This window comes from Lithobates pipiens, unplaced genomic scaffold, assembly GCF_037356315.1.
Source record: "Lithobates pipiens isolate NorthernLeopardFrog02 unplaced genomic scaffold, aLitPip1_a1.2 Scaffold_30, whole genome shotgun sequence".
Classification (NCBI taxonomy): Eukaryota; Metazoa; Chordata; class Amphibia; order Anura; family Ranidae; genus Lithobates; species Lithobates pipiens.
Window position 1 is genome coordinate 62,053,856 of NW_027507791.1, and position 25,705 is coordinate 62,079,560.

General features: G+C 45.5%; 1 protein-coding gene across 3 annotated transcripts in view; it reads right to left on the bottom strand.

Annotated features, from left to right (window-relative positions):
• Positions 1-25,705, bottom strand: part of PPP1R36 (protein phosphatase 1 regulatory subunit 36) — a 114,202-nt gene that overhangs the window by 14,348 nt on the left and 74,149 nt on the right. For 2 of the 3 annotated variants that reach the window (XM_077464333.1, XM_077464331.1), the window contains 3 exons: positions 21,830-21,872; positions 7,140-7,327; positions 2,562-2,756 (listed from right to left, as the gene is read on the bottom strand). In XM_077464333.1, coding sequence (XP_077320459.1) covers positions 2,562-2,756; positions 7,140-7,327; positions 21,830-21,872 — 426 coding nt within the window. The remainder of the gene's footprint in view (positions 1-2,561; positions 2,757-7,139; positions 7,328-21,829; positions 21,873-25,705) is intronic. The other variant, XM_077464332.1, reaches the window with a different exon arrangement.

Below are 25,705 nucleotides of genomic sequence, written 5' to 3' on the forward strand. Positions count from 1 at the left end.
TCACAACTGCCCAAACTGATCGATTAGGCGCAACACTGCCCTCAAGGAGTCCCCAGTATCTCAAGGCCTTGCCTTGATATACGTGGAAGGGAGCACTGGCCTAAAAAATGACCCAGCTCCTCCTGTGTGGGGTGCACTTTAGACATGTAAAAATCCTGGAAGAAATGTGAGAATACTTCGGGAATTTGGTCTTATCAACAACTGTTTCCCCCTCTAAATTTTGGATCGCCTCTATATGGGTCGTTCCCTGCTGGGCTTTAGCTATCATTGCTAGCAAGTGTCTTGTGTTTTCACCCTTGTTAAAGTATTTTTGCTGCAGGAAGAATCTCTTGTTCTCCTCTGCAGTAGTGGAGACCTGTTGATACAGGGCCTGCGCTTCCTGTCATCTACACTCAGATGTTGAGGTGGGGGCAGCAACTTATGACTCTTCTGTCTTGGCATTACTAGGTTCTCCTACTCTGTGGTTTTAGTTTTAATAAATCTCCCTGATAATTAAGCCCCTCAGATGAGCCTTCAGGGCATCCCAAACCCCCATAGATTTAGTTGTACCCTGATTAAAGTGCAGGAATTCTGTGAGAGCTATGGGAATAGGATCAGATTCTGGAAAAATTATAAACCAGAAGGAGGTGACTGCTGCAAAAATGTCTCCAAGGGTTGGTTCGGGGGCATGCAGCTCCTTGTCTGCCAGAGCCCTGGCTGTGTTATCTGGGGCTGGTGTACTCACTGCTTCCCATGATAAGGCAGGCTCTGAGTCCTCTAGCCATACAGTCTCTAGGTCTTCTGGAAGGGGATTCTGGTCAGTGAGTTCCAGAAGAAAGGAAGGTGTTTTGGGCAGGTTACCCTTTCCCAGAGAGCTGCCAAACATCCTCATGGATGCCTCCTTAGCTGAGCTGGGACCTGGCGCCATCTTGCCCGCCATGTTCTGGTGCAGACAAAGAGTCTTTGTCTCCTTTGCAGGACAGGTCCACAGCTGTATTGCTTGTAATACAGCACTGCTGGATCAGGGGTGATGAAGGAATTCCTCCAGAGCATGGTAGTGGTAGATCGGGTGTATCAGGATAGCCGTATCAGAAGAATAGCTCGGATTCTCGGCGGAGCTAACACACCATGCTGCCTACTCCATCAGCCGCAAGCCATGCCCCCTGTTATTGGATTGTTCTGAAGGTATGTTTGGATACTTGCAGAGCATTTTATTTACAACTGGTAGGCCAGACTACATGGCACACAGGCATTGCATATATGAATTTTATTTTTGACCATAGATATGCTTTAAGCAGTTAGGTAGTCACTACAGTGGCAAATCAACCCTGCTTTCATTGGCTAAACAACTAAATATAATGTAGTTTGCATTATATAAAAATCACATTTAAAATTGGCATCAGATAACCTTTTTTCTGCATTTCTCTATTCCGTATCAGCTATTGGCAGTTATGTGTCAAAAGTTTGGCACATGCCAAGATGTGCCCATACAGATGGTGCAAAAGTTTGCGGGGCAGTTTTCCTACCCATGGGTCTGTATGCAAACTTTAGCGACATGGGAGAGCGATGCTGTGCCGCTCACTGTAATGTAACAGTAAAGCAACCTGCACCCGCACACACTGCAGAGATGGATTAAACCTAGTACACACAATGAGATTATCAGACAATTATCCGTTTTTTTTGTGCATGCTAGTCTCCATATCAAAAACAAATAGGTTATTAAAGTACGGAAATTCTCGTACAACAGAACAACATTTCGGAAGTGATGTAATGTATTTTTATTGTATTGTCACGTCCCTTCTGAATATTTCTGACGAAAGTTGTGCATTAACGACCAGATTATTGTACAATCGTTTCAAAATCTGTATTTTTTGTACACTATTCTGATCACGTGTACAGGACTTTAGATTGAACTTACAGTATAGTGATGTGACAGAGCTGCTCTAGGGTCTGGAAGGATACCGTCCATATTTTTGGGATCCACCCAGCTGTCTGATTCACAGCTGGCTCTGGCTCCCAGCATGAGAACTGAAGGCAGCTGTGCCTCCCCCCTCCCGGGTACTTCAGTGAACACTGGAGAAGCAGAATGGAGAGCAGTGACAGATAGTCACTACTCTCCTCTCCAGGCAGACCATGAACTGAGCATTTAGTGGTCATGTTATCACTCAGTTCTTGGTCTTAGGGCTAACGCTGCTGCGCACCAATGCTGCAGCATAGTGCTGAGTTTGTATGTTTTTTAATATACCCCATACACCTCTTTATGATAAACACCTTCATAATATCTCAAAATATGAGCTTTAACTAGCAAACTGAAGCATTAGTACAGTACAAGCTTGAAGAATATTATAAAGCACGTTTTGGAAAGGTTTGCCTTTCAGTAATATTTAGTAGGATTTGGAAAAACATGAAATGTAAAGAAAACAGGTCTGTTGAAACCAAAAAATGATGTGTAGAAAGAAGTAAAAAGAAGCTGGGTGTGGCAAAATAAATAGCCCTGTGTTCGGGCTGATTGTGCTTTGTGTGAGTTGGTTTGGAGCTGGTCCAGTTTTTTCAGGGAGAGGCTGCGGTACATTTACACTCACCGTGGTATGCTGATCGCACTGGAGGGTTCAAGCCAGGTGTTCACATCGATGGTGCCAGCACTGCCCTTTGGGTGAAGTTCGTGTTGCTGGAATAAATACCGAGCTTTCTCTTTGGGAGATGGGATCAGGGAGGTGAGAGCTGGAGAACGCTGTGTGACAATGTCATGAATAGCAGGCCGCTTGGTTAGAATCTTCCTGTTGCATAATAAATAATATAGTTAGTAAAATATTGTAGGAATGAGTGTTGTTTTATGAGAACAGTAGAGGGATTAACTAAAACTGGTGCACACAGAATCCAGTCAGCTTCTAATTCAGCTTGTTCAGTTATGCCCCTTTCACACTGGTGTATCTCTCCGCTGATCCCCACTGAGCAGGCCAATGACAGGTTTGTGTCCACTCCTCTGATGCAGAGAAGACATGGACACAGCCTGCTTTCCGCTATGGTCTGTTGGATGGAAACGTACCGCCTGTCTGCTTTCACCTGACTGTCATCAGATCCGATCCAAGAACAGATCCGCATCTGTCTGTTTTTAGCGGATAGGATTGGATGGTCGTGGTACACATATCCGCTAACATCCACCGCTCCATAGAGAGCAATAGATGGTCCAATTGGGTCTGCCTGAAAAACTGACAGGCAGACCCAATCGGTCCGTCAGTGTGAAAGGAGCCTAGAGCTTTCAGAATAAAACCTAGAAGCTGATTGGTTACTAAGCACAGCTGCACCAGATTCTATGTGCACCAGTTTTAGTAAGGCCGCGTACACACGGGCGGACTGTTCGCCCAACTTTGTCCGCTGAACAGTGTTTGGGCGGACAGTCCGCTCGTGTGTGGGCTTTCAGCGGACAGTTTCAGCGGACAGTTGGACGGACAAGGTTTTTCGGAAATTCCGAAAAACTGTCCGCTGAAACCTTGTTTGAGCGAACAGTCCGCCCGTGTGTAGGCTTGTTCGTCAAACAAAGTTGCGCGCATGCTCAGAAAGGATTTTCACGCCGAAAGCTATAATGCAGTGTATAGGACGTCGTATTTTTCGTCCCGTCGTACGTGCCGTTCACGTCATCGCGCACGGTTTCAGCAAACTGTTCGTTCGTCGTGTGTGGGCATGTCCGTCCATGCTAAGTTTGAGCGGACTGTTTGCCGAAACTGTTGGACGGACAAAGTTGGGCGAACAGTCCACGCGTGTGTACGCGGCCTAACTCTCACCCAGTGTTTCCCAATCTTAGTTCAGTAATGGAGCATTGCCACTACCTTTGTAGTATCCGAGCATTACCCACACCACTATAATTTCCCACATGAACCAATTATCTACACTGCTACAAGATGGTTTTCTTGATACCGGCTGTTTCTATAAAATCTTGCCCAAGAACTAACCAAAAACTTGCCTCCCCCTAAGCTTTAAGGCAGTGGTATGCACCAAGCAGAACTCTAGCCAAAAAATAATAATAGATGTAGCACCCTGAAGTTTAGGCAGGGAGGTTCCTCACAAACTTACTTGCCAGGAGTAGTTATCCTGGTTGATTGCTAGAGATTCTTTGATTTCTCTCTTAAATTTGGCGTTGTTGCACTATTCTCTCCTACCACTAGGTGACCAGGTACTTGGTGGTAATAGATATGAGAAGAGCAACCCAGGGTCAGGTTATGGGGATATGGGGTATCTCAGCCTATGGGCAGGGGTTTTCTTGAATCCCTTGGCCTGCTGGGAGAAGCTATATATTCGGGTGGAGTCAGGTGATCTATGTTCTGTGCCACCTGGGTGGACGTGTGTCGTGTTGCCCCGGGCTGCTAGGCCGGAGATTGGGCCTATCCCAGGGGCATCTGACCACTAGACTGTCTGTCTGAGGCCTATCCAGAAGCAAGAGAGAGCAGCGCAGGGTTGGGATTGCAGCTTGCAGTCCAACCAGAAGTGACGGTTCTGCCAGCCGGAGAACCTGTCAGTGGTTGAAGGTAGAGGGGAAGCTGTCGCCACAAAGGTACCATCCACCTTATTACCAGGGACCACAGTGAGTAACTGAAGTACCAAAGTCACATTCTCACTGAACAGGCATGATGGAGAATCGGGAAACTTCAGATGGTGGTCAGGGACTCAGCCAGCAGAGGTGGCGCTTGCAGAGCAGTCTTGAGTGCCAGCGGGGTGCCAAACTATGGACTCAGCAGAGAAGCAGGGTTGACGCTTGAGGAAGATACCCCTGTAAAGATTGGAGGAGCTCAAGGGATTCAGTTGCAGTGAACTACAAAGAGAAGTTGTAGTGAAAGTGAAGCAACTGTTACATTTGGTATTCGAAACTGTTAAAGCCTGTTGCCATAAAAAACAGCATTCCTGCAGTGCAGATGTGGCTTCTTGCTGGAGGCTTTTCCATGCATGGCTGTCCTCTTATTGAAGTCTCAGAGTCTACTAATTGAACTTGCAACTACTCAAGGGTGTCCTGGCAATAATCCTCTTTCCCTCATAATAGTTTGTAAGAGAAATAAACATCTCTTTTGCATTCAAGAAGTGTCTGGCGCCCAATAACTTCCACCTTGCACCCACTATGCTTCACAACCCAACACATACTGAAGGATGTCTGCTAGCTCTGGCCCTGGAGTTTCTCATTAGATTGGAGGAGACCGGAGACCACATATAAAAATGAATAGTCCACTAAAAGATCATTTTAAAAAAACAGCTTTTGCTGCAGCAATCGGCTTCAATCTGGAGATTTTCGCCACAGTACTTTTTTTTCTGCAGTTACTTGTCTGAGGAACAGCCTTTGTCACTTCTCTTCCTCTGAGAATAGGTTGTCCTGGACCTGCCCCAGCCTGTTACTGGTTAGTGAAAGAAGAAGCAGCACAGTGATGATCTCTATCACTTTGCTCTCTTCTCTTGTAAGCATACATGAACTGATGGGCTCCTTGTAGACATGTGCAATTTATTTTGGTCCGACACTACATTCGGGCACATTTTTGGTTATCTTGAGATTTGGATGTATCTGAATCTCCAAATGATATTAGTAACGAATGTTGTTTTTGAAATTCACTTAGTTTCATCTTGTTTATTCGTTTTCTAACAAATTCCAAATTTTTGGAACGATTTGAACGCAAATTTTTAAAACGAATTCTGTGGGAAGAATAGCTGGTTGTTAAAGAGCGGGCTGACAGCTGAATGTAAACAGAATTACTGGCATGCAGCAATGGGATACCCCACCCAATCCACACCAGGCTCTTTGGCTCTGGTATGGATTTTAAGGGGAACCCCTTGCCAACATTTTTTCAAAAAAAATAGTGTGGGGTACCCCCCAAATCTGTTTTAAGGGAAACTCCATGCCTCAATAAAAAAAAAAAAATCCATGCATCCAGCCTGGCAGCCAAATAAGGGGGGGGGGGGGAGACGTGCACGAGCGCCCCCCCAAAAGCACCTTGTCCCAATATTGGTGGGGACAAGGGCCTTCTCGCCACAACCCTTGCACAGTGGTTGTGGGGGGCTGTGGGTGGGGGGAATTTAGACTTTTTTAAACAAAACGAAACTAAACAAATTCTGAATCGAATCAAAGAAACAAAATTAGTAACGTAACAAATCTATCTGAAACTAAACAAACTTTTCCGTTCTGCACATGTCTAGCTCCTTGTACTGCTTCTTCCTCTCACATTCCAGCTCTGCTATACAGGGACAACAAAGGGCTACTACTGGATCAAATGCAGGTACTTACACTGCTTGCATTTAAAAAATACATCATATGCATTAAGGTGAAAAAACACCTGGCAGTGACTGGCCCCCAGCCCCCCCCCCCCCCATTTTACTTACCTGAACCATCGAACTTGTACCACGAGGACAAGCTGTCTCTCGGGTAGGGGGTTCCTGGCTGTTGATTGGATAGATTCATAGCAATGCAGCCATTGGCTCCTGCTGCTGTCAATCAAATCCAATTATGCGGCCGCCGGGGGGGCAGGGCTGAGTCCTGCATTCCCCGTCCATGGACGCCAAATGCTGGACTCGGGATCGCGCCCGCAAGGTAACCCCCAGGAGAGCGCTTCTCCCAGGGGGTTATCTGATGTGGGGAGGACCGGAGAGAGCAGGTTCAGGGCCACTTTGTGCAAAACGAGTTGCACGGTGGAGTTAAGTATGACATGTTTGTTATTTAAAAAAAAAGGAACCTTTAGTATCAATTTAATTCTTTCCTATCCTGAGATGGCCAGGGCACTGCTATTGAAAAGAACCTGCCCCCAGTCAGAATACTGTCTTGTCCAAAATAGCCACTGGAATGCATTTGGTTCATTAATTAAAGTGTATGTTCAGCCCTCCTATCTGATCCCTTTTGGTTTGTTAAATATACCATTGAAAGATTTTTGTATTATCTGTTCAATAAGTGCATACAATACCTATTGATGCTATCAGAAATGTAGTGAATTCATAACTCCTGTAGAGAACTGACAATGCTGTCCTAAAATCTCAAACAATATTACCGGGCCTAAGTGCTCTCTCTGAACTACAGAACACGTCCCCCTGTGGATAACATTGATAGGTTGGTGTTTTTATTCCAAACATGTAGCAGTGCAGTATATTGTATACAGGAGAGTATAATTGTACATTCTACCCCCTCTTCTACATACATAGGTGTTTTTTTGGCTGTCCTCTTCCCAGACTGGTTTTTGCTTGGCTCCGATTGGGCATCTTGCTTCCTCAGGGCAGGATTGAATGTGTTGGAACGCAGAAGCCTGCCAACCTCTTCCTGTATTAAATTCAGCTCTCTGCGACAAAATACTACCCAAGCAACCTTGATTGAGTAATTGTACAGACTCTGGAAAGAAATAAATCATTTTGAGATTTAGAGTAGTATTTATCTTTCATAGTAAGATTCAACTAATAATCAAGAATGTACTTGTTTGCTTCCCAAGGCCCAGAAGCAATGTTTTTACAGGTATCATTGTGCTCCACCCAGTACATTCTCATTTATTGACTTAAACTTGGGAAATGTACTATATTCCCGCTCTCAGGAAAGTTTCCAGTTACCTCTGCTCACAGAGCAGGCAGACAATAATTTCTGCAATTATTTCTATAGACTGGTTACCATCGAGCCTTGTGGGCCAATGAAACTAGCACAGCTGTACTTTTTTACCTGTACCAATGAGCTCTGCCACAGTAAAGTTATAGTAAAGTAATAGCTGACCATACCCGAATACATATATCTTAATGATCCATACCTAGTATTGTCTGCACTTAACAGTGACCTCATAGATTGGGTCCCATTGAGCCTTGGGAGAGCAACAAATGCAGTTCTGGTACTTTCACCATTGCTATTGCGTTCTACCACAGTAAAGTTATAGTTGACCATAAAGAGTACACCTTACCTTAGTAAGGAACCTTATGTCGCGTACATACGACCAGGGTTTCCGGCAGACTAGAGCCAAAGGGATTAGTCCATCGGACAATCCGATTGTGTGTGGGCTAGTCCAATCGTTTTTTGGAAAAAAAAAAATCAGATTGACCTAGAAATAGAATGTTTCAAATCTATCCGACGGATTCAATTTCGACAGACTAAAATCGGGAAACTGTTCATCTGTGTGCTGGTCCGACAGACCAAATACGACGTAAGGGAAGCTATTGGGTACTGGCTATTGAACTTCCTTGTTTAGTGCCATTTACGTCATCGCGTTCAAAACGAACGGACTTAGTCCGTTCGTGTGTGTGCAAGTCCGTTCGTTCGGAAAGTCCATCGGAACTCAGCCGAAAGTCCGTCTGACTTAGTCTGCCGGAAAGTCCGGTCGTGTGTACATTAGTCAGAAAATTAGGTCCTACTAAACCACTTCAGGTTGGCCTCTTTTGCAGGTACAGCTTTGTAAAACATTTAAAATAAGTGCATATACTGTTTAACCACTTCAATACTGGGCATTTTTGCCCCTTCCCACCCAGGACAATTTTCAGCTTTCAGCACTGTCGCACTTTGAATGACAATTGTGTGGTCCTACAACACTGTACCCAAGCAAAATCTTTATAATTTTGTTCCAACAAATAGAGCTTTCTTTTGGTGGTGTTTGATCACCTCTGTGGTTTTTATTTTTTGTTAAACAAAAAATAAAAAATAAAAAAGACCAACATTTTTGAAGAAAAAAAATAATTTCTTCGGTTATAAAATTTTCTTTTCTCCTTCACTGACGGGCACTGATGAGGCGGCACTGATGGGCACTGATGAGGCGGCGCTGATGGGTGGGCACTGACAAGGTGGCACTGATGAGGAGGCACTGATATGTAGAATTGATGGGCACTGATAGGTGGCACTGATAAGCAGCACTGGTGGGCACCAATAGGCGGCACTGATTGGCAGCACTGATGGGCACTGATTGGCAGCACTGGGCACTGATTGGCAGCACTGGGCACTGATTGGCAGCACTGATGGGCACTAATAGGTGGCACTGATGGGCACTGACAAGTGGCTGTGATAGGCACTGACTGGCAGCTGTAAAGCGGCACTTACAGTCGGCTGTGATGGACACTGACAGGCAGCACTGATTGGCACCGATAAGCGGTACTGATTGGCACTGACAGCTGATGGGCAGCACTGATGATGAGGTACTGACAGAGGTACTGTTGGGCACTGATTGGCACTGTCAATGAGCTTCAGAGAAAAGGATTTTACGGTTAGTATAAAAATCCTATTTTCTCTATCGTTCATTGACGGACACAGCAGCTCTTCTTGACCTTAGGGACGTTCCCAAGCAGTGTAAAAAAAACAAGGGGTGGGAACAACAAACAACAATTACTCCACCCAAAACAGCCAGAGCTACTCAACGGAGGAGTTGCAACCTTAAACAGCCGCCTGCAAAACCTTGCGGCCGAAGCAAGCATCTGAAGATGCACTCACATCAACCTTGTAAAATTTTGTAAAAGTGTTAACTGACGACCAAGTCATCGCCTTACACACCTGAGAAACAGACTCTTGATGTAGAGGCACCATTGCCCTGGTAGAATGCGCCATGACAGGAAAGGGAGGCGCCCGTCCCCTTATAGCATAAGCCTGAACTACAATCTGTCTGATCCACCGAGAGATGGCGGCCGATGGGACCGCCAGTCCCTTCTTTGGACCCACCACAGATACAAACAGTGAGTCCGACCTCCGAAAAGGAGCCATAGCAGACAGATACACCCGCAGAGCCCAGACCACATCCAGGCAATGTAAAGCCACCTCTTTAGGGTGTGACGGCCGAGGACATACCGTATATACTCGAGTATAAGCCGAGTTTTTCAGTCCACTTTTTGGGCTGAAAAAAGCCGCCTCGGCTTATACTCGAGTCACTGAAAATTTGCCCGAGCTGGAGGAGAAAAAGGGGCGGGGCCATGTCGCTGGCTGACGCTGGTGAATGGCCTGTCAGTTTGCCGGTCAGCACAATCCCCTCATCTTTCGATTCCCTTCGTTATATTTTTTTTTTTTCCTTCGATGTGCTCTATGTCTGCAGCGGGGAGGGGACTCTTTCCTCTGTTTCGGGCGCGGAGGAATACAGCCTCTGCACCCGCTCCGCAGACCGCACATCGTTACTGCAGTGGGGGGACTCTTTCTTTTATTTCGGGCGCGGAGGAATCTCTGCACGCGCTCCGCACACCACACAGTATTAGCATAGGATACTGTGTGCTGCGGAGTGATATGCCCAATCCCCTCTCTCTCTCTCTACACAGGACTACCATAGAAAGAAGCAGAGAGAGCAGGGGCCGGGCAATCCAGTGTAAGGAAGTAAAGGTGAGGTGAATTCACGAGGCATACGATAAATAATGGAAAAAAAAAAACCTGCTTTTGTCTCATACTGTGTCATACTGTCATACTGTAGATACTGTAGATTAGAATCCTGTAATTTTTTTGTACCGTAATTGTTTTTTTAAAATCTTTAAAAAAAAATTTAAAATCTTAAGCAATTTTGTACGGTACTTAAAGGCTGGGTTCACACTGCAGAGGTTACGAGAACCGGATGTGATTCGCACTGCACTGCAGTGCAAATCACATGCGGTCTCTGTGCGATGCGAGTTCAGCCATACAGATAGTATGGCTGAATTGGCATCGCACGTGGCCCAAACTCACACAGGACCCTTTTTTTGGTCCGCAGCAGAATCGGATCGCATGGGTGTTCACACCATGCGATCCGATTCCTGTCCGAGTTTGCAGATCGCACTGCGATATGCGAACTGATCTGGGGGTGTCATTAACATTTCATTGACACTCCCAGCAGTTCGCATAGGGCAGTGTGAAGTGCCGCTGGGAGGTATGCGATGCGGGAACCCGCCGCGGATTTGCGGTGTTCCCGCATCGCTGCAGTGTGAACCCAGCCTTTTTAAACATAATTTTAATAATTGCACTTTAGGCTGGGTTCACACTGCAGCGGGAACGCCGTGAATCCGCAGTGTTTTCCCGCATCGCATACCTCCCAGCGGCACTTCACACTGCACTATGCGAACTGCTGGGAGTGTCAATGAAATGTTAATGACACCCCCAGATCAGTTCGCATATCGCAGTGCGATCTGCAAACTCGGACAGGAATCGGATCGCATGGTGTGAACACCCATGCGATCCGATTCTGCTGCGGACCAAAAAAGGGTCCTGTGTGAGTTTGGGCCACGTGCGATGCCAATTCAGCCATACTATCTGTATGGATGAACTCGCATCGCACAGAGACCGCATGTGATTTGCACTGCAGTGGACCACATCTGAAGAAATCGTGGCGAGGCGCCGCAAAAAAAATGTGTCTAATGTGTTATCCAGAGCATTATTACAATGGCTACTGTATATTTATTGGGCAGGCTGTATACCGGTATGTGTCTAATGTGTTATCCAGAGCATTATTACAATGGCTACTGTATATTTATTGGGCAGGCTGTATACCGGTATGTGTCTAATGTGTTATCCAGAGCATTATTACAATGGCTACTGTATATTTATTGGGCAGGCTGTATACCGGTATGTGTCTAATGTGTTATCCAGAGCATTATTACAATGGCTACTGTATATTTATTGGGCAGGCTGTATACCGGTATGTGTCTAATGTGTTATCCAGAGCATTATTACAATGGCTACTGTATATTTATTGGGCAGGCTGTATACCGGTATGTGTCTAATGTGTTATCCAGAGCATTATTACAATGGCTACTGTATATTTATTGGGCAGGCTGTATACCGGTATGTGTCTAATGTGTTATCCAGAGCATTATTACAATGGCTACTGTATATTTATTGGGCAGGCTGTATACCGGTATGTGTCTAATGTGTTATCCAGAGCATTATTACAATGGCTACTGTATATTTAATGGACACAGGCAGGCTGGACGGTATATTTAATGGACACAGGCAGGCTGGACGGTATATTTAATGGACACAGGCAGGCTGGACGGTATATTTAATGGACACAGGCAGGCTGGACGGTATATTTAATGGACACAGGCAGGCTTGACGGTATATTTAATGGACACAGGCAGGCTGGACGGTATATTTAATGGACACAGGCAGGCTGGACGGTATATTTAATGGACACAGGCAGGCTGTATATTTAATGGGCACAGGCAGGACACTGGTAGAATGTACGGTACCGTATATTATGAGCCCTAACACAGGCTGCTCTATGCAAACAGTCATGTCATCACTTTCTGTAATATCAGCCTGCATTAGGCCTCAAAAGGTACCCAAACAAGTCTTTTTTTTTTTTATCCTGTTAGAAATGGATCCCAACACTTCTACCGGTAATCCTGGACCAAAAGAAAAACGCAGGTCATTCGAAGCTGGTTTCAAACTTAAGGTTGTGTCAAGAGCAGAAGAAAGCAATAACAGTATTGCAAGTAGGGAATTTTGTGTTGATGAAAAACAAGTGAGGGAATGGCGGAAAAAGAAAGCTGACTTGGAAAAGATTCCAAAGGCAAAAAAAGCTCAACGTGGTTTAACAACTTCATATGGGGCTCTAGAGACTGAATTGCATAAATGGGTTATGGAGTGTCGTCAAAATGGTTACTGCGTAACACGCATGGGAATTCGCTTACGTGCCCTTCAGATGGCTAAAGATGACAAATTAAAAGCACCAGGCATTGAAAAATTTGTTGCTTCAGCAGGATGGTGTACCCGCTTCATGAATAGGTTTGGCCTATGTTTGCGGCAAAGAACAAAGATTTCACAGAAGTTGCCAAAAGACCTTGATGAAAAAGTGATGTCATTCCATTCATTCATCATAAAACAAAGAAGGATCCATAACTATGACCTGGGAGATATTGGAAATATGGATGAAACACCGATGACCTTTGATCTTCCAAGCAACAGAACTGTGGCAAGTTTGGGAGACAAAACTATTTTTCTCAGAACCACAGGAAATGAAAAAAATCATTTCACAGTTGTTCTGTCATGTTTGGCTAATGGAACAAAGCTGCGGCCTGTCATTATTTTTAAAAGAAAGACCTTGCCTAAAAAGGTCAAATTCCCACCACGAATTACAGTGCGCGCACATGTGAAAGGCTGGATGGATGAAGACGGAACAAAAAAATGGCTGGAAGAAATTTGGAAAGAACGACCAGGAGCAGCCTTAAAGAAAAAACCATCATTGCTAGTTTGGGATATGTTCAGAGCCCACACATCTGATGGCATAAAAGAAATGGCAAAATCTTCTCAAGTTACTTTGGCCGTTATTCCAGGTGGGCTTACATCTGTATTGCAACCGCTAGATGTGTGTTTAAATAAACCTTTTAAAGACCGTGTGAGAAAGATGTGGCATGAATGGATGTCATCTGGTCAAGCCCGACTGACAAAAGGTGGAAATCTGATGAAGCCCGACATAGAATTGATAGCAAAGTGGGTTCGTGATGCATGGGAAGAGATTCCGGAGGACATGGTGCAACGCGCCTTCAAGAAATGTGGCATTAGTAATGCTATGGATGGCAGTGAAGACAGCGCTTTGTATGAGAACGACAGCAGTGATAGTGATGACTGCGAACTCAGTGATGATGACAATGTCTACGCTGATAATCTCACACCAGCTAATGCTGAAGCTCTGTTTGGACATACAGATGATGAGGAATCCAGTTTTGAAGGATTTTAACTCTTGTGTTTTAGCTTGGTTGCTGAATGAGCTAAGGTTTTTGTACTTTTAAAGTTATTGTTGATACCATATTGTTTTATTGACCCTCTTTACACTTTTATATTTTTTTACAGAGATAGTTTACTGTTTTTCTTTGAAATAAATATTCAAAAACATTATTGAAATTTACCGGTAGCTGCTGCATTTCCCACCCTAGGCTTATACTCGAGTCAATAACTTTTTCCAGTTTTTTGTGGTAAAAGTAGGTGCCTCGGCTTATATTCGGGTCGGCCTATACTCGAGTATATACGGTAAGCACAATGTCCTCATTTAGATGAAAGCCTGAAACAACTTTTGGAAGAAACAAACGCTGCAGACGCTTGCTAAACCAGGGACGCTTTTGTCCCTCAGCAGGCACCTTGTCGGACTGGGAACGCTTACCTGCCGACCCGGGCGGACGAAAAATCTGCTTCTGAGTGGAAAAGGAGGGCCCTTGCCTGCAGTGTGGCTCTTTACCTTTCCTGGACTGTGGGAGCAACGTACTCTTACCCCCAGTAACATTCTTAATAATGTCTTCCAGCGAGGCTCCAAATAGCCTCTCTCCATGGAAGGGCAAGTCTGCCAGTGCTTTCTTAGATGCCTGGTCCGCAGACCAGCATTTCAGCCAAATCAGGCAACGTACCATACTGCTGATACTGAAGCTCTGGAGAGCAAGGGGGCCGTATTCAAGGCCGCATCACAGACATACTTAAGGCCCTGCACCAACTGGTCTGTCAGCTCCACGCAGACCAGGAAAGCCTGTTGCTTCTCCAATTCATGGTGCAACAATTTAGCCCATTCAGTTAGCATCTGTGATACCAAGGCCGTGGCTAACAATGGCCGCAATGCTGACACCCACTACGGTAAACATGGACCAGGCAACCGCCTCAGCCCTTCTGTCAGCAGGGTCCTTGAAAGCAGGAGTCCCTTCCACAGGAATCGTGGTTACTTTATTTAACCTGGATACCGGGGGGGTCAACAATCAGAGGAGATGTCCATTTCTTCAGGACACTCCCCTCAAAGGGGTAACGCACCGCCATGTGTTTTGGGACTGAAAAGGCCCGCTGCAGTTTTCCCCATTCCTTGTAAATAAACGTATCAAAATAAGTTGGGTAAGGAAACACCTTAGGCGTGCGTACCAGTTTGTGGGACCCGAAAGGGACCGACACCTCTGTAGATGTCCCTGCCGTATTCTCCATTTTTAGGGTATCCCACACTGCTGTAATAAGTGCTCCAACACGCGCCTTTTGCTGCACTGACCTGGACACGGAGTCATCATCACTGTCCGAACGGTCCTGGTTTGCATCCTCTGATACATCAGAACAGGGGCCACCAGTCACAGCGGGGCCCGAGTCTGAATCAGAGCTTTCACCAGAAGACGGGGGGAAGGGGGCGTTTTTTACCCCCCTTGCGCCCGCACGTCACTTCCACCCTGGCAATAAAGGCCTCCAGGACTGCCAACAGAGCGTACATAGGCAACGCAGGTGCAGTGAATCCAGTTGCAATCACAGGAATGTCTGGGAAGAAGCATCAGCTTCTGATGCCATGCTGACCCACACTCATCTATCACCACTTAGGGACTTAAGGCAAGGCACACAAAAGTCCACCCTCCTAGCTGCACAGACTGAGGGGGCCCCCGCAGGGCTCACCACCCTGACCCAGGTACTGGGCTGTGCTGCTGCTGCTGTCCGCTCTCCCCTGGGCCATCCACGAGGTGTCTGTGTGGAAGCGTGCTGTTCTAGAAGGAAACAATCGCCCAGTGCTAGAGGCAAAACCACCTGGGGCTATTAGAAAATGTCCGCTGGCCGCCTCGGCAAAAAACATCTGAGAGCGCTAAGAAAATGGCCGCCGAACTACTAGTAAATGGCTGAAGGCAAAAAAATAAATAAACAGCTGTGGCTACCACAAATTGGCCACGGCCCTAGGAAAATAGCCGCAGAGGGTGCGCTGGCCTCCCCACATGGCTCATACAGCACAGACACCCACCAAGGCCCAGAAAAAAGGGAAGAGGATGAGCGGACCCCCAACACCCAGTGCAGCCCCCTGCCAGGGCCTAGAGCCCCGCTCCCAGAGAACCCCCGGCCAAGTACGTGCACTGTACCCCCCTGTGCCCAGTCAAACAGCAGCCCATAGCATGGGGAGGAGGGAAAGGACAGGGAGAGAAGAAAGTGAGAGTGAGAGACCCCCTAGTTGACCTCCCAGGGAATGCCCAGCTGCTCAATCCTGCTGAGACAGGTGGAACCATACTTACCCCTCCTGCAGAAACTGCTGGACGCATTCCACAGACAGACTCATCACCCGAGCAGTACGGGGTGGCTGCTGGCCACGACACACTATGACACAGACAGCAGTAGCCCAGTCATATGTGTGCCCCGGAGCATATAGCTCACCGGCCGCCCCTGGAATAGATGGGGCATGTTGTGGCCGACCCAGCGTGTAGCTAGGGCCTGCTCACACTCGATGGCCAGGCTGGGGAGACTACAACGATCTATATTATCCAGCCTGCCACCCAGCCCGGCTGTTGACTGAAGATCACAGGCATCAAAAATGCAGTAAAAAATTCCCAGGACCAATGGTTCTATTGGGAGCCAGGTCCTTCTCTTATACTAGGCAGAAAAAAACTGACCTGCTGGATGCAGTGTGAGGGGTTATAGCCAGTAGGACCGCCTCCTGGGCAGTACTTTGCAATTGTTGCTGTTTTTAACACTTTCTGCCTAGTCCTCTCCTAAAGGGGCGAAATAACCATGAGGTCAAGAAGAGTTACTGTGTCTGTCAATGAACGATAGAGAAATGGCAGCCTCCAGCAACAAGAAACATGAACAATGCTGGAGGCAATTTACAGCACACATTAATTTTGGTAGCACAATTATTAATGTGGAATGTATGTTCATTACTAAAGGAAATTATTTTTATCAAGTTGATATGAGCAAAGTTCTGCTTTAGGGTTGATCAATACGCAGTACAAGAATCTCATAGATTGGGTCCCATTAAGCCCTGAGAGGGGAACAAATACTGTTCTGGCACTTTTACCATTGCTAATGAGCTCTACCACAGTAAAGTTATAGTTGACCATACATGAGTATATATGTTAAGGATGTACCATACTCACTATTGACTGCTTATAATAATATTTTCTGCAGACTGGGTCCCACTGAAATTTGGGGCAGAAACAAATACAGTTCTGGTATTTTCAACAATGCTAATGAGCTCTGAAACAGTAAAGTTATAGTTGACCATACAAGAGTACATCTATGTTAAGGAAAATCCATACCCAGTATTGTCTACACTTGACAGGGATCTTGTAGACTGGGTCCATTGAGCCATGGGAGTGACACAACTGCATTTCTGGTACTTTCACTATTGCTAATGCGCTCTGACACAGTAGGGTTATATTTAGTCATACAAGAGTAAATCTATGTTAAGATTGATTTATAACCAATATTTTCTGTATTTATCAGATATTCTGTAGACTGGGTCCCAATGAGCTTTGGGCAGGCACAACTGCATCTCTGGTACTTTCATCAGTGCTAATGAGCTCTGCCACAGTAAAGTTATTGTTGACCACACAAGAGTACATCTATCTAAGGTTGATCCATACACAGTGTTGTCTGCATTTAACAGGGATTTTGTAGACTGGGGCCCATTAAGCTTTGGGTCAGGAACAACTGCATCACTGGTACTTTCACCGTTGCTATAAGCCCTACTACACTAAAGTCATGGTTGACCATACAAGAGTGGATCTATTTTGCACTGAACCCATAACCAAGCACCCAGCATTTTTCCTTCCTAGCTTGTTGTTAACACCAAAAGTACATAGGATTTAATGTGAGGACATGCAAGCATGATCAGAACATCATCTCTTCCCCAATAACATTTACATGACTATAGCTGCTTTAAAGTGTAAGTAAAGCCCCCTATGGTTTTCAGCCAAGAAAGCTGCCATCTTTGCCTCTGTTTAATCTACAACTGCCATGATGCTGCACGTGTGATCAGTTTAGACACCAGCCATTGGATGGCTTGACAGTTTGGTTGAAAGCACAACCAATGGTAGTGTTACATTACCGACATGTGCCGTAAATGAAACTGTTTTATGGATAGTATAGGCCAGGAGACGTAGTGCAGCGTAGGTGGAGGGCCTACATGATGGGGTTTGGACAGGAAGGCTGAGGAATAAGGGGTTAAAATAGTCAGTAAGAGTAGGGTGTAGTCAGGAAGGGGGAGTATTTGAAGAAGAAGGTCATTGGTGGAGGATAGGGTGTGGTAGGTGGGGCAGGGTGGTCCTTAGTGGGTTGCTAGGTGGGGTGTTGGGACCCTGGATCAGTTCAGCTAGGCAGCAATCCAGGAGGGTTTTTGAAGGCGGGGATGGTAAAAAGGTATTCGGAGGAAGATGGGCTGGGCCCATCACTGAAACAAGTGGATCTGCCCTAAGGAGGGCAGAAGTGAGAGGTGGCTGTACCGGCTGGGTGAATTTTGCCAATTATTGTCTCTGTGCTGGCGTAAGTCACGGCTAGGGGCCGGGTAAGAGGCAAAAGGGTGTGCCGGATACAGAAAAATTAATGTCATTGGTGCCTTCAAAAACCCTTGGCAATATATATATATATGGTTTCTGGTAATTTTGAGTTTAATGTTTTAAAGTGTTTATGTTATGTTTGGTTAATAAAAGGCTGCTATGGCCATGAAATTCTTTGTTCGCAACGGAGGTCTGGCAGTTAGGCACCAGGGAGCTGGAGAGGGAGCCTTGGTTGTTTTTGAGGGGAGCTGTGGTGCACCTGAATGCAATTGTTGTCGACATGTGGTTTTTGGGGTTGTTAGGAGGGGATTCAGAGGGCCATAGCAGTGTGGCGGGCCGGCCAGGCGTAAGGTGTCACGCCAGCCGGCTTTGGCGGTGGTCGTAGGGTTTTTGAAGGCGGGGGATGGTAAAATGGATTTGGAAAAGATGGGCTGGGCCCATCACTGAAGCAAGTGGACCTGCCCTAAGGAGGGCAGAAGTAAGAGGTGGCTGTACCGGCTGGTTGATTTTGCCACAATTATTGTCCCTGTGCTGGCGTAAGTCACGGCTAGGGGCCGGGTAGGTGGCAAGGTGGTGCCGGATACAGGGAGTAATGTCTATGGTGGCTTCAAAAACCCTCGGCAGTGTATGTTATCTGACTATTAGTAGGTTTAATGATTTAAAATGTTTTTGATGTTATGTTTTGGTTAGTAAAAGGCTGCTATGGCCATTTTAAATCCCAAACAAGGTGTCTGGTAGTATTATTTCAGATGGGTTATGGATAACGGGTGTTGGGTTAGCCTGAAGCTTGGACAATACCCCATACAAGTATAGGCCAGGAGACGTAGTGCAGCGTAGGTGGAGGGCCTACATGATGGGGTTTGGACAGGAAGGCTGAGGAATAAGGGGTTAAAATAGTCAGTAAGAGTAGGGTGTAGTCAGGAAGGGGGAATATTTGAAGAAGAAGGTCATTGGTGGAGGATAGGGTGTGGTAGATGGGGCAGGGTGGTCCTTAGTGGGTTGCTAGGTGGGGTGTTGGGACCCTGGATCAGTTCAGCTAGGCAGCAATCCAGTGACGTTCTCCCGCCCGCCCTCCCTGTACTGGGTGCGTTTTTGAAAGGAGTCGAAGGGTGGAGTTGGTTTGTGATGTTTCTGATGTCATAGCAGCTGGCGGTGGTCGTAGGGTTTTTGAAGGCGGGGGATGGTAAAATGGATTTGGAAAAGATGGGCTGGGCCCATCACTGAAGCAAGTGGACCTGCCCTAAGGAGGGCAGAAGTAAGAGGTGGCTGTACCGGCTGGTTGATTTTGCCACAATTATTGTCCCTGTGCTGGCGTAAGTCACGGCTAGGGGCCGGGTAGGTGGCAAGGCGGTGCCGGATACAGGGAGTAATGTCTATGGTGCCTTCAAAAACCCTCAGCAGTGTATGTTATCTGACTATTAGTAGGTTTAATGATTTAAAATGTTTTTGATGTTATGTTTTGGTTAGTAAAAGGCTGCTATGCCCATTTTAAATCCCAAACAAGGTGTCTGGTAGTATTATTTCAGATGGGTTATGGATAACGGGTGTTGGGTTAGCCTGAAGCTTGGACAATACCCCATACAAGGTTTAATTCCGCTTTATGGAAAGAGTTATCTCAAATAGTCCACCAATACCAACTCTGCTGCATGGACAATGTGTGCGTGTGTGTGTGTGTGAGTATATATACCAACTCTTTTCCCACCTGCCAGGGGAGATAAAGTTCATTTTCTGACATTAATGGCAGCGTTAAAGTAGTGTATATCTTAAGCATTGCACTAAAATGCTTTAATGTAGTAATAATGTTCCTTTAATCCTTTAACAACTGTTTAGGTGTGGAGAAATACAAACCCTAAACAGAACAATAGAAGAGGAAGTAGAAGAGAACACAGAGAGCGCCGAAAGGAATTCAAGTTTTATTTATAACCAAATGATTATTTGGGGCTTTGCCAATGTGGGTGTAATACCATGTTTATGCCACGCATAGGAAAAAAAATTTCCCTGCTAGAAGCTGATAAGGGCAAAAAGTGATTTCTGGGAATTTGTATCAAGTGGAATATTTTACTTTTTTTGCTCCAGTTCCATCACCTGAGCAGAATAAAGAGGCCTGGGTTGAAAGAGGTGGATGCAAGGGGGTACCTCCTCTTTGGTATAGGGGTTGGGGAGCCCAAATCTAACTGCTAGTCTCTTGTATAGATGGCTTTTTGTTTGTTTGTTTTTTTACATTTTGGTTATCAGGTTTATCGAAAATGTCAGATTTTTCATGATCAAAATTGAGTGTCTTTATGGTGTGGCCCGAGGTCAGTTTGTAAAACTGACCATACAATATACAATCTGATTATATAATGAGGCAAATTCATCAAATATGGAGCGCAAAGAAGCTGGGGCAACCAATCAGCTTTTATGTTCAACTTGTTCAGTTAAAGTGATTGTAAACTCTGTTACACCACTTGTACTTACAGGTAAGCCTATAATAGGGCTTACATGTAGGTATTGTAAATATCTCCTAAACGTGCATAGTTTAGAAGATATTCACTATATGCGCTGCTGCTGATGTCATCGGCACATGCACACTGAAGAAACGGCCCACTCATGCCATTTCTTCAGTACCTGTGCCATGACTGGCGGCAACCTGCACGCATGCACAGGAGTGACGTCTCTGTGGCGCCGGAGCCCACAAACCCAGAAGTAACTCAGGTGAAAGATGTCGGCTGTGGGAGCGGAGTGTGGGCGGCACTGCAGGGCATTGTTTTAAGGTAAGTATTTTATTATGACCTATACTAGCTCATTATGCCTTTGTCTTGCAGGTTGTCTTTTGGGGGGGGGGGGTTCCTCTTTAAGCTTTGAAAATGAAAGCTAGACGTTAAAGTGGTTCTAATGGCTGAAGGTTTTTTTCTATGCATGAAGGTGAACAACCTTCTGTGTGCAGTGCCCCCTCAATCCTTACCTGAGCCCCACCGATCCAGCGATGTTCACAATAGCGATTGTGAATAATAACAATGACAATGAGGGAGAGTATAGGTACTCTCCCTCATTGGCTGAGACAGCAGAAGGAGCCAGTTGGCTCCCACTGCTGTCATTCACAATCAGTGAGCCAATGAGAAGAGAGCTGGGGACGGGGCCAAGCCACTGCTCTATGGGGGTTATTTACGAAAGGCAAATCCACTTTGCACTACAAGTGCACTGCAAGTGCATTTGAAAGTGCACTTGAAAGTGCAGTTGCTGTAGATCTGAGGGGGACATGCAAGGAAAATAAAAAAACAGCATTTTAGCTTGCACATGATTGAATGATAAAATCAGCAGAGCTTCCCCTCAGATCTACAGCGACTGCACTTCCAAGTGCACTTTCAAGTCCACTTGCAGTACACTTGTAGTGCAAAGTGGATTTGCCTGTAGTAAATCAACCCCTATGTGTCTTATGGACGCATAGAGCGATCAGTGGTGCCCCCAGGGCAAGCTGTTTTCTCTGGGGGCACTGCTTGAGGGGAAGGAGCCCGGAGCGCCGATGGGGGGACCTGAAAAGAAGAGGATCAGAGCTGCTCTGTGTAAATCTACTGCACAGAGCAGGAAAGTATAACGTGTTTGTTACAAAAAAAAAAAAAAAAGAACCTTTAGTATCACTATAATTGGTTGCCATGCACAGCTGCTCCCTGCAAGGGTAGAAGATATTTCCTAATTCCTTGAATTGGATTTAAAAAATATTCTAATCATGCTCTGTTACCTCATAAAATATCCGCTCCTGCTTGCTGAATGATGCTCTGCTACTGTAATAAAATTGAAATTGAAAAATATGATGAGATTTCTTTTTTTTTTTTCATTTCAAACAGACAGGGACTAATATAATAAGTAAAAAAATAAAACTAATAATAAACTACTAATAATAAAAATAACTAATTTATGTTATTCTAGTAAATCTTTTCTTACAGTACAAAGTTATTCAATTGGAATATATAGTACAAATACAGTAAAAACATATACAGTACTTTATCAATTCAAAGTTAGTTTTGGATAGCCAGTAAAGATAAAAAAAAAAATGTTTGAATCCAGAAAAGTTTTTATTAGTATTTAAATGGGCATAAAGCAATGCTGACAAAGACATGGGCCTATGTTGTACACTCAGTCAAAGAAATAGATAAAACAAGATCTCTACAATATAGCACAAAAAAAAAATGTATTGCATAGAAAACTGACAAGTTATCAGATTGCTGAAGACAAATAAAATAAAATGCCAGACCTAATCAAAGATTGTTTGTAGGAATAAGAGCAAAATAATATAGCAAAACCAATATAATAAAATATGATCACTTGTTAAACCATGAAAACCAAAGGTGCGTACCATCTCAAATATAGGGATATTTGGATCTCAGTAGTACCCTTAGACAGGGCTTAAAGAGGAAGTAAACCCTGATGGGTTTACTTCCTCTTTTTTTCCCTGCAAAGGTAAAGCATAATGGACTACTATGCATCGCATAGTAGCTCATTATGTGTCACTTACCTGACACAGGAGCCAGCGAAGTCGCCGCTGTCCCCTGTAGTCCGCCGCATCCATCTTGCTGGTGGCGTCTCGCAGCTCAGACGAATCACAGCGGCGAAGCCGCGATAACGTCAGTCCCGCGCATGCGCACGGGAGTCGCGCCTCGCAGCTCCGCCGCTGCCATTCGGCGAAGCCGCGATGACGTCACTCCCGCGCATGCGCACGGGAGTCGACAAATTAGGCAAATTCATTCTTGGACTTGCCGCATTTAGTGCGCCTGCGCGCCGCTGTCTACGGCGCATGCGCCGTAGACAGCGGTGCCCATTTTCGGGCAAATATCTCCTAAACCATATAGGTTTAGGAGATATTGCTTGGACCTACAGGTAAGCCTTAATCTAGGCTTACCTGTAGGTCAAAGTGGTTTGAAAGGGTTTACTTCCTCTTTAAGTCCTGCGGGAACGCATGGGAACGGAGTTCCTGTACTTTGTCCACAACAGGAACTCAGTTCCCATTAGCAGCCGTGTCCTGCAAGACTTTGATGTATGCGAGCTGTGTGGCAGGTTCTACACCAGCAGTCACTGACACAGCTCGCAATAGTAAGTGCCGCACACTTGACCATTCAGGCATTGCCAGTAGCGGGCATGCCATGACAGCTTCTGCTTTGATCTACCTGTCAATCACAGCTAGCTTATGTGTAGATCAGGTCCCTGCTGCTAAGAGATTGTATTTAGTCAGACCTCTCCTGATGCGCCCCCAAAGCAACCCCCCCCCCCCCCCTAGCCGGCCCCTCCTGATTTTCTGTGTCCCCCCCCGGTCTCCTGCATGCCTGCTCTGTGTGTCCCGCTGACTCTCCCCCCCCCACCCCCATCTCCTGCATACTTGCTCTGTGTGTCCCACTGAATCCCCCCCCCTCCTCTATCTTTAGTGCCATATGATGAGAGAACCCAGGGGAGCACAGCTATTCTGCTCACAGGACATGCAGGGAGAGAGGTGAGCTGAGGGAGGAACATCAGTTTGGGGTGGTAAGCTGAGCACAATACCTGGCAAAGTTTAATGCCAGGAGGGAAGTTTATGTGGGAATATGTGAAGGGTTGGAATAGCAGCGAGTGTGTGTTGGAGCCCTGCAGAGTTTGCAGCCCCCCAAGCTAACATACATCTCCTAAGCAGGAACACATCACTATCTCCCCAAGCATTCTGTCCAGATAATGTGCAGTTCATTTATGACCTTTCCATTTAACCCTGTGTTATCCAAACTCTGTTCAATGAAAAGTGTAAACTCACCACATAAACACTCTATATACAAAATAAAATTCCCCAATAAAGATCAGAACATGATCACATTTTCATGGAAGCACAGTTGAATGAATGCTGATTATTCAGAGAATTAACGTATTTATGTTTATTGAGGATTGTTTTTTTTTTCATGTACTAACAGTTAAGCTTCATACACACAATACGAAAATTGGATGAAAAATACCACTTTTGAAGCGTTCGTTCATATGAGCGTATAATTTTTTTTTTTTTGGTGGGCGAGTGGATCTTGGGTGGGAGTTGCCACACTTTTTTCCCCAGGACTTGACCCCTGCCCTTAGACGAGTACTTTTGAACGACATTCACAAGTAATCAACTGTACTGAGAATTTTCATAGATATGTTAGCACGAACATTTGTTAAAAAAATCTATGTGTATGGCTAGCTTTAGGGCATAAGAAGTTATAAGATGGTTTATAGCTTACTAATCAAATTGGTGTCAGATGAATGAATGAAGTATAAATAGATGGGTGAGATTGTCAGCAAGTTTCAGGAAGTCTAATCAGTGGCCTCTTTCCAGGTCTCATGAACAATGGGACCTATATCAACCTTTCACTAAATCTTTGATTTATTCATTAGTAAAACATGCCAGTGTTTGTATCACCCCCACACCACCCCCCTACACTTACCTAGGTCCCATCTCAATCCAGCGCTGCGCCTATCTGCAGTGGCTCTCTTCTCTCTCTGTTCACAGCCATTGCCATTGGGCTCCTGCTGCAGTCAATCAAATTCTGTGGGCAGCGTGTGTGTGTGTGTGTGTGTATGGGGAGGGGGGGGGGCCTGAACCGTACTGTGTGTCTCAATAGACGCACACAACCCGGCTCAGGATCAATACCACAGGTGTACCACCAAAGGAAGCAGCTTCTCATTAGAAGAAAAGTCTCCAGCACCAGCGGGGGGACCCCAAAGGAGAAGGGTAGGGGCTGCTTTGTGCACAGAGCAGGTAAGTATAATATTTTAATAAATATTATTTTAATAAAATGCTTTAAAAAATAATAATCATCCACTGAGCTACTAATATATCATTCATTGACTTGTTTTTTAATTACCTTTGCAATTTCTGTTCTGTGTCCTATAAAAGGCAACCACAGATTTAAAAAAAACAAAATAGTTGCAATGCATGCATAGTAAAAGCTTTACATATCAAAATATTTGTAAAGTAATATATAGTGCCAGGATGTAACTAGAACCTACAGGGCCCCGATACAAGAAACCATGACCCCCGACCCCCACCCCCCCCAGCCAATCCGAGCCCCGGCCTTCCAATTTTCGGAGAGCGTCTATGGACATCCTCCCAAAACCCTACCTCCCACGTGTCCCCTGGGATGTGCATCCAGCGCAATCACGGAGGCCCTTTATCATGTGATCAGCTGATCACATGTAAACGGACTTGCTGGTTATCAGCAGTACTTTACTTCCACACTGTGTCTGTGTAAGAAAAGGAGAACTGTTAACAGTCAAGAATGCCAGTAAATTGTTTACACTGATAATCAGTGCTCATCAATGCCGCCTATCAGTGCTGCATTTCAGTGCCGCCAATCACTGCTCATAATTGATGCCTATCAGTGCTCATCAATGCCGCCTATCAGCGCTGCATTTCAGTTCCCATCAGTGCCGCCTATCAGTGCTCATTAATGCTGCCCATCAGTGCCACCTATCATTGCTCAACAATGCTGCTTATCAGTACACATCAGTGCTCATCAATGCCACCTATCAGTGCAGCCGATCAGTGCTCATCAATGAAGCCAGCCTCCTCAGCATGGCTATAAACTCTCATACAGCTCTCAGTCGGTGTTGTAAAATACATCTCGAC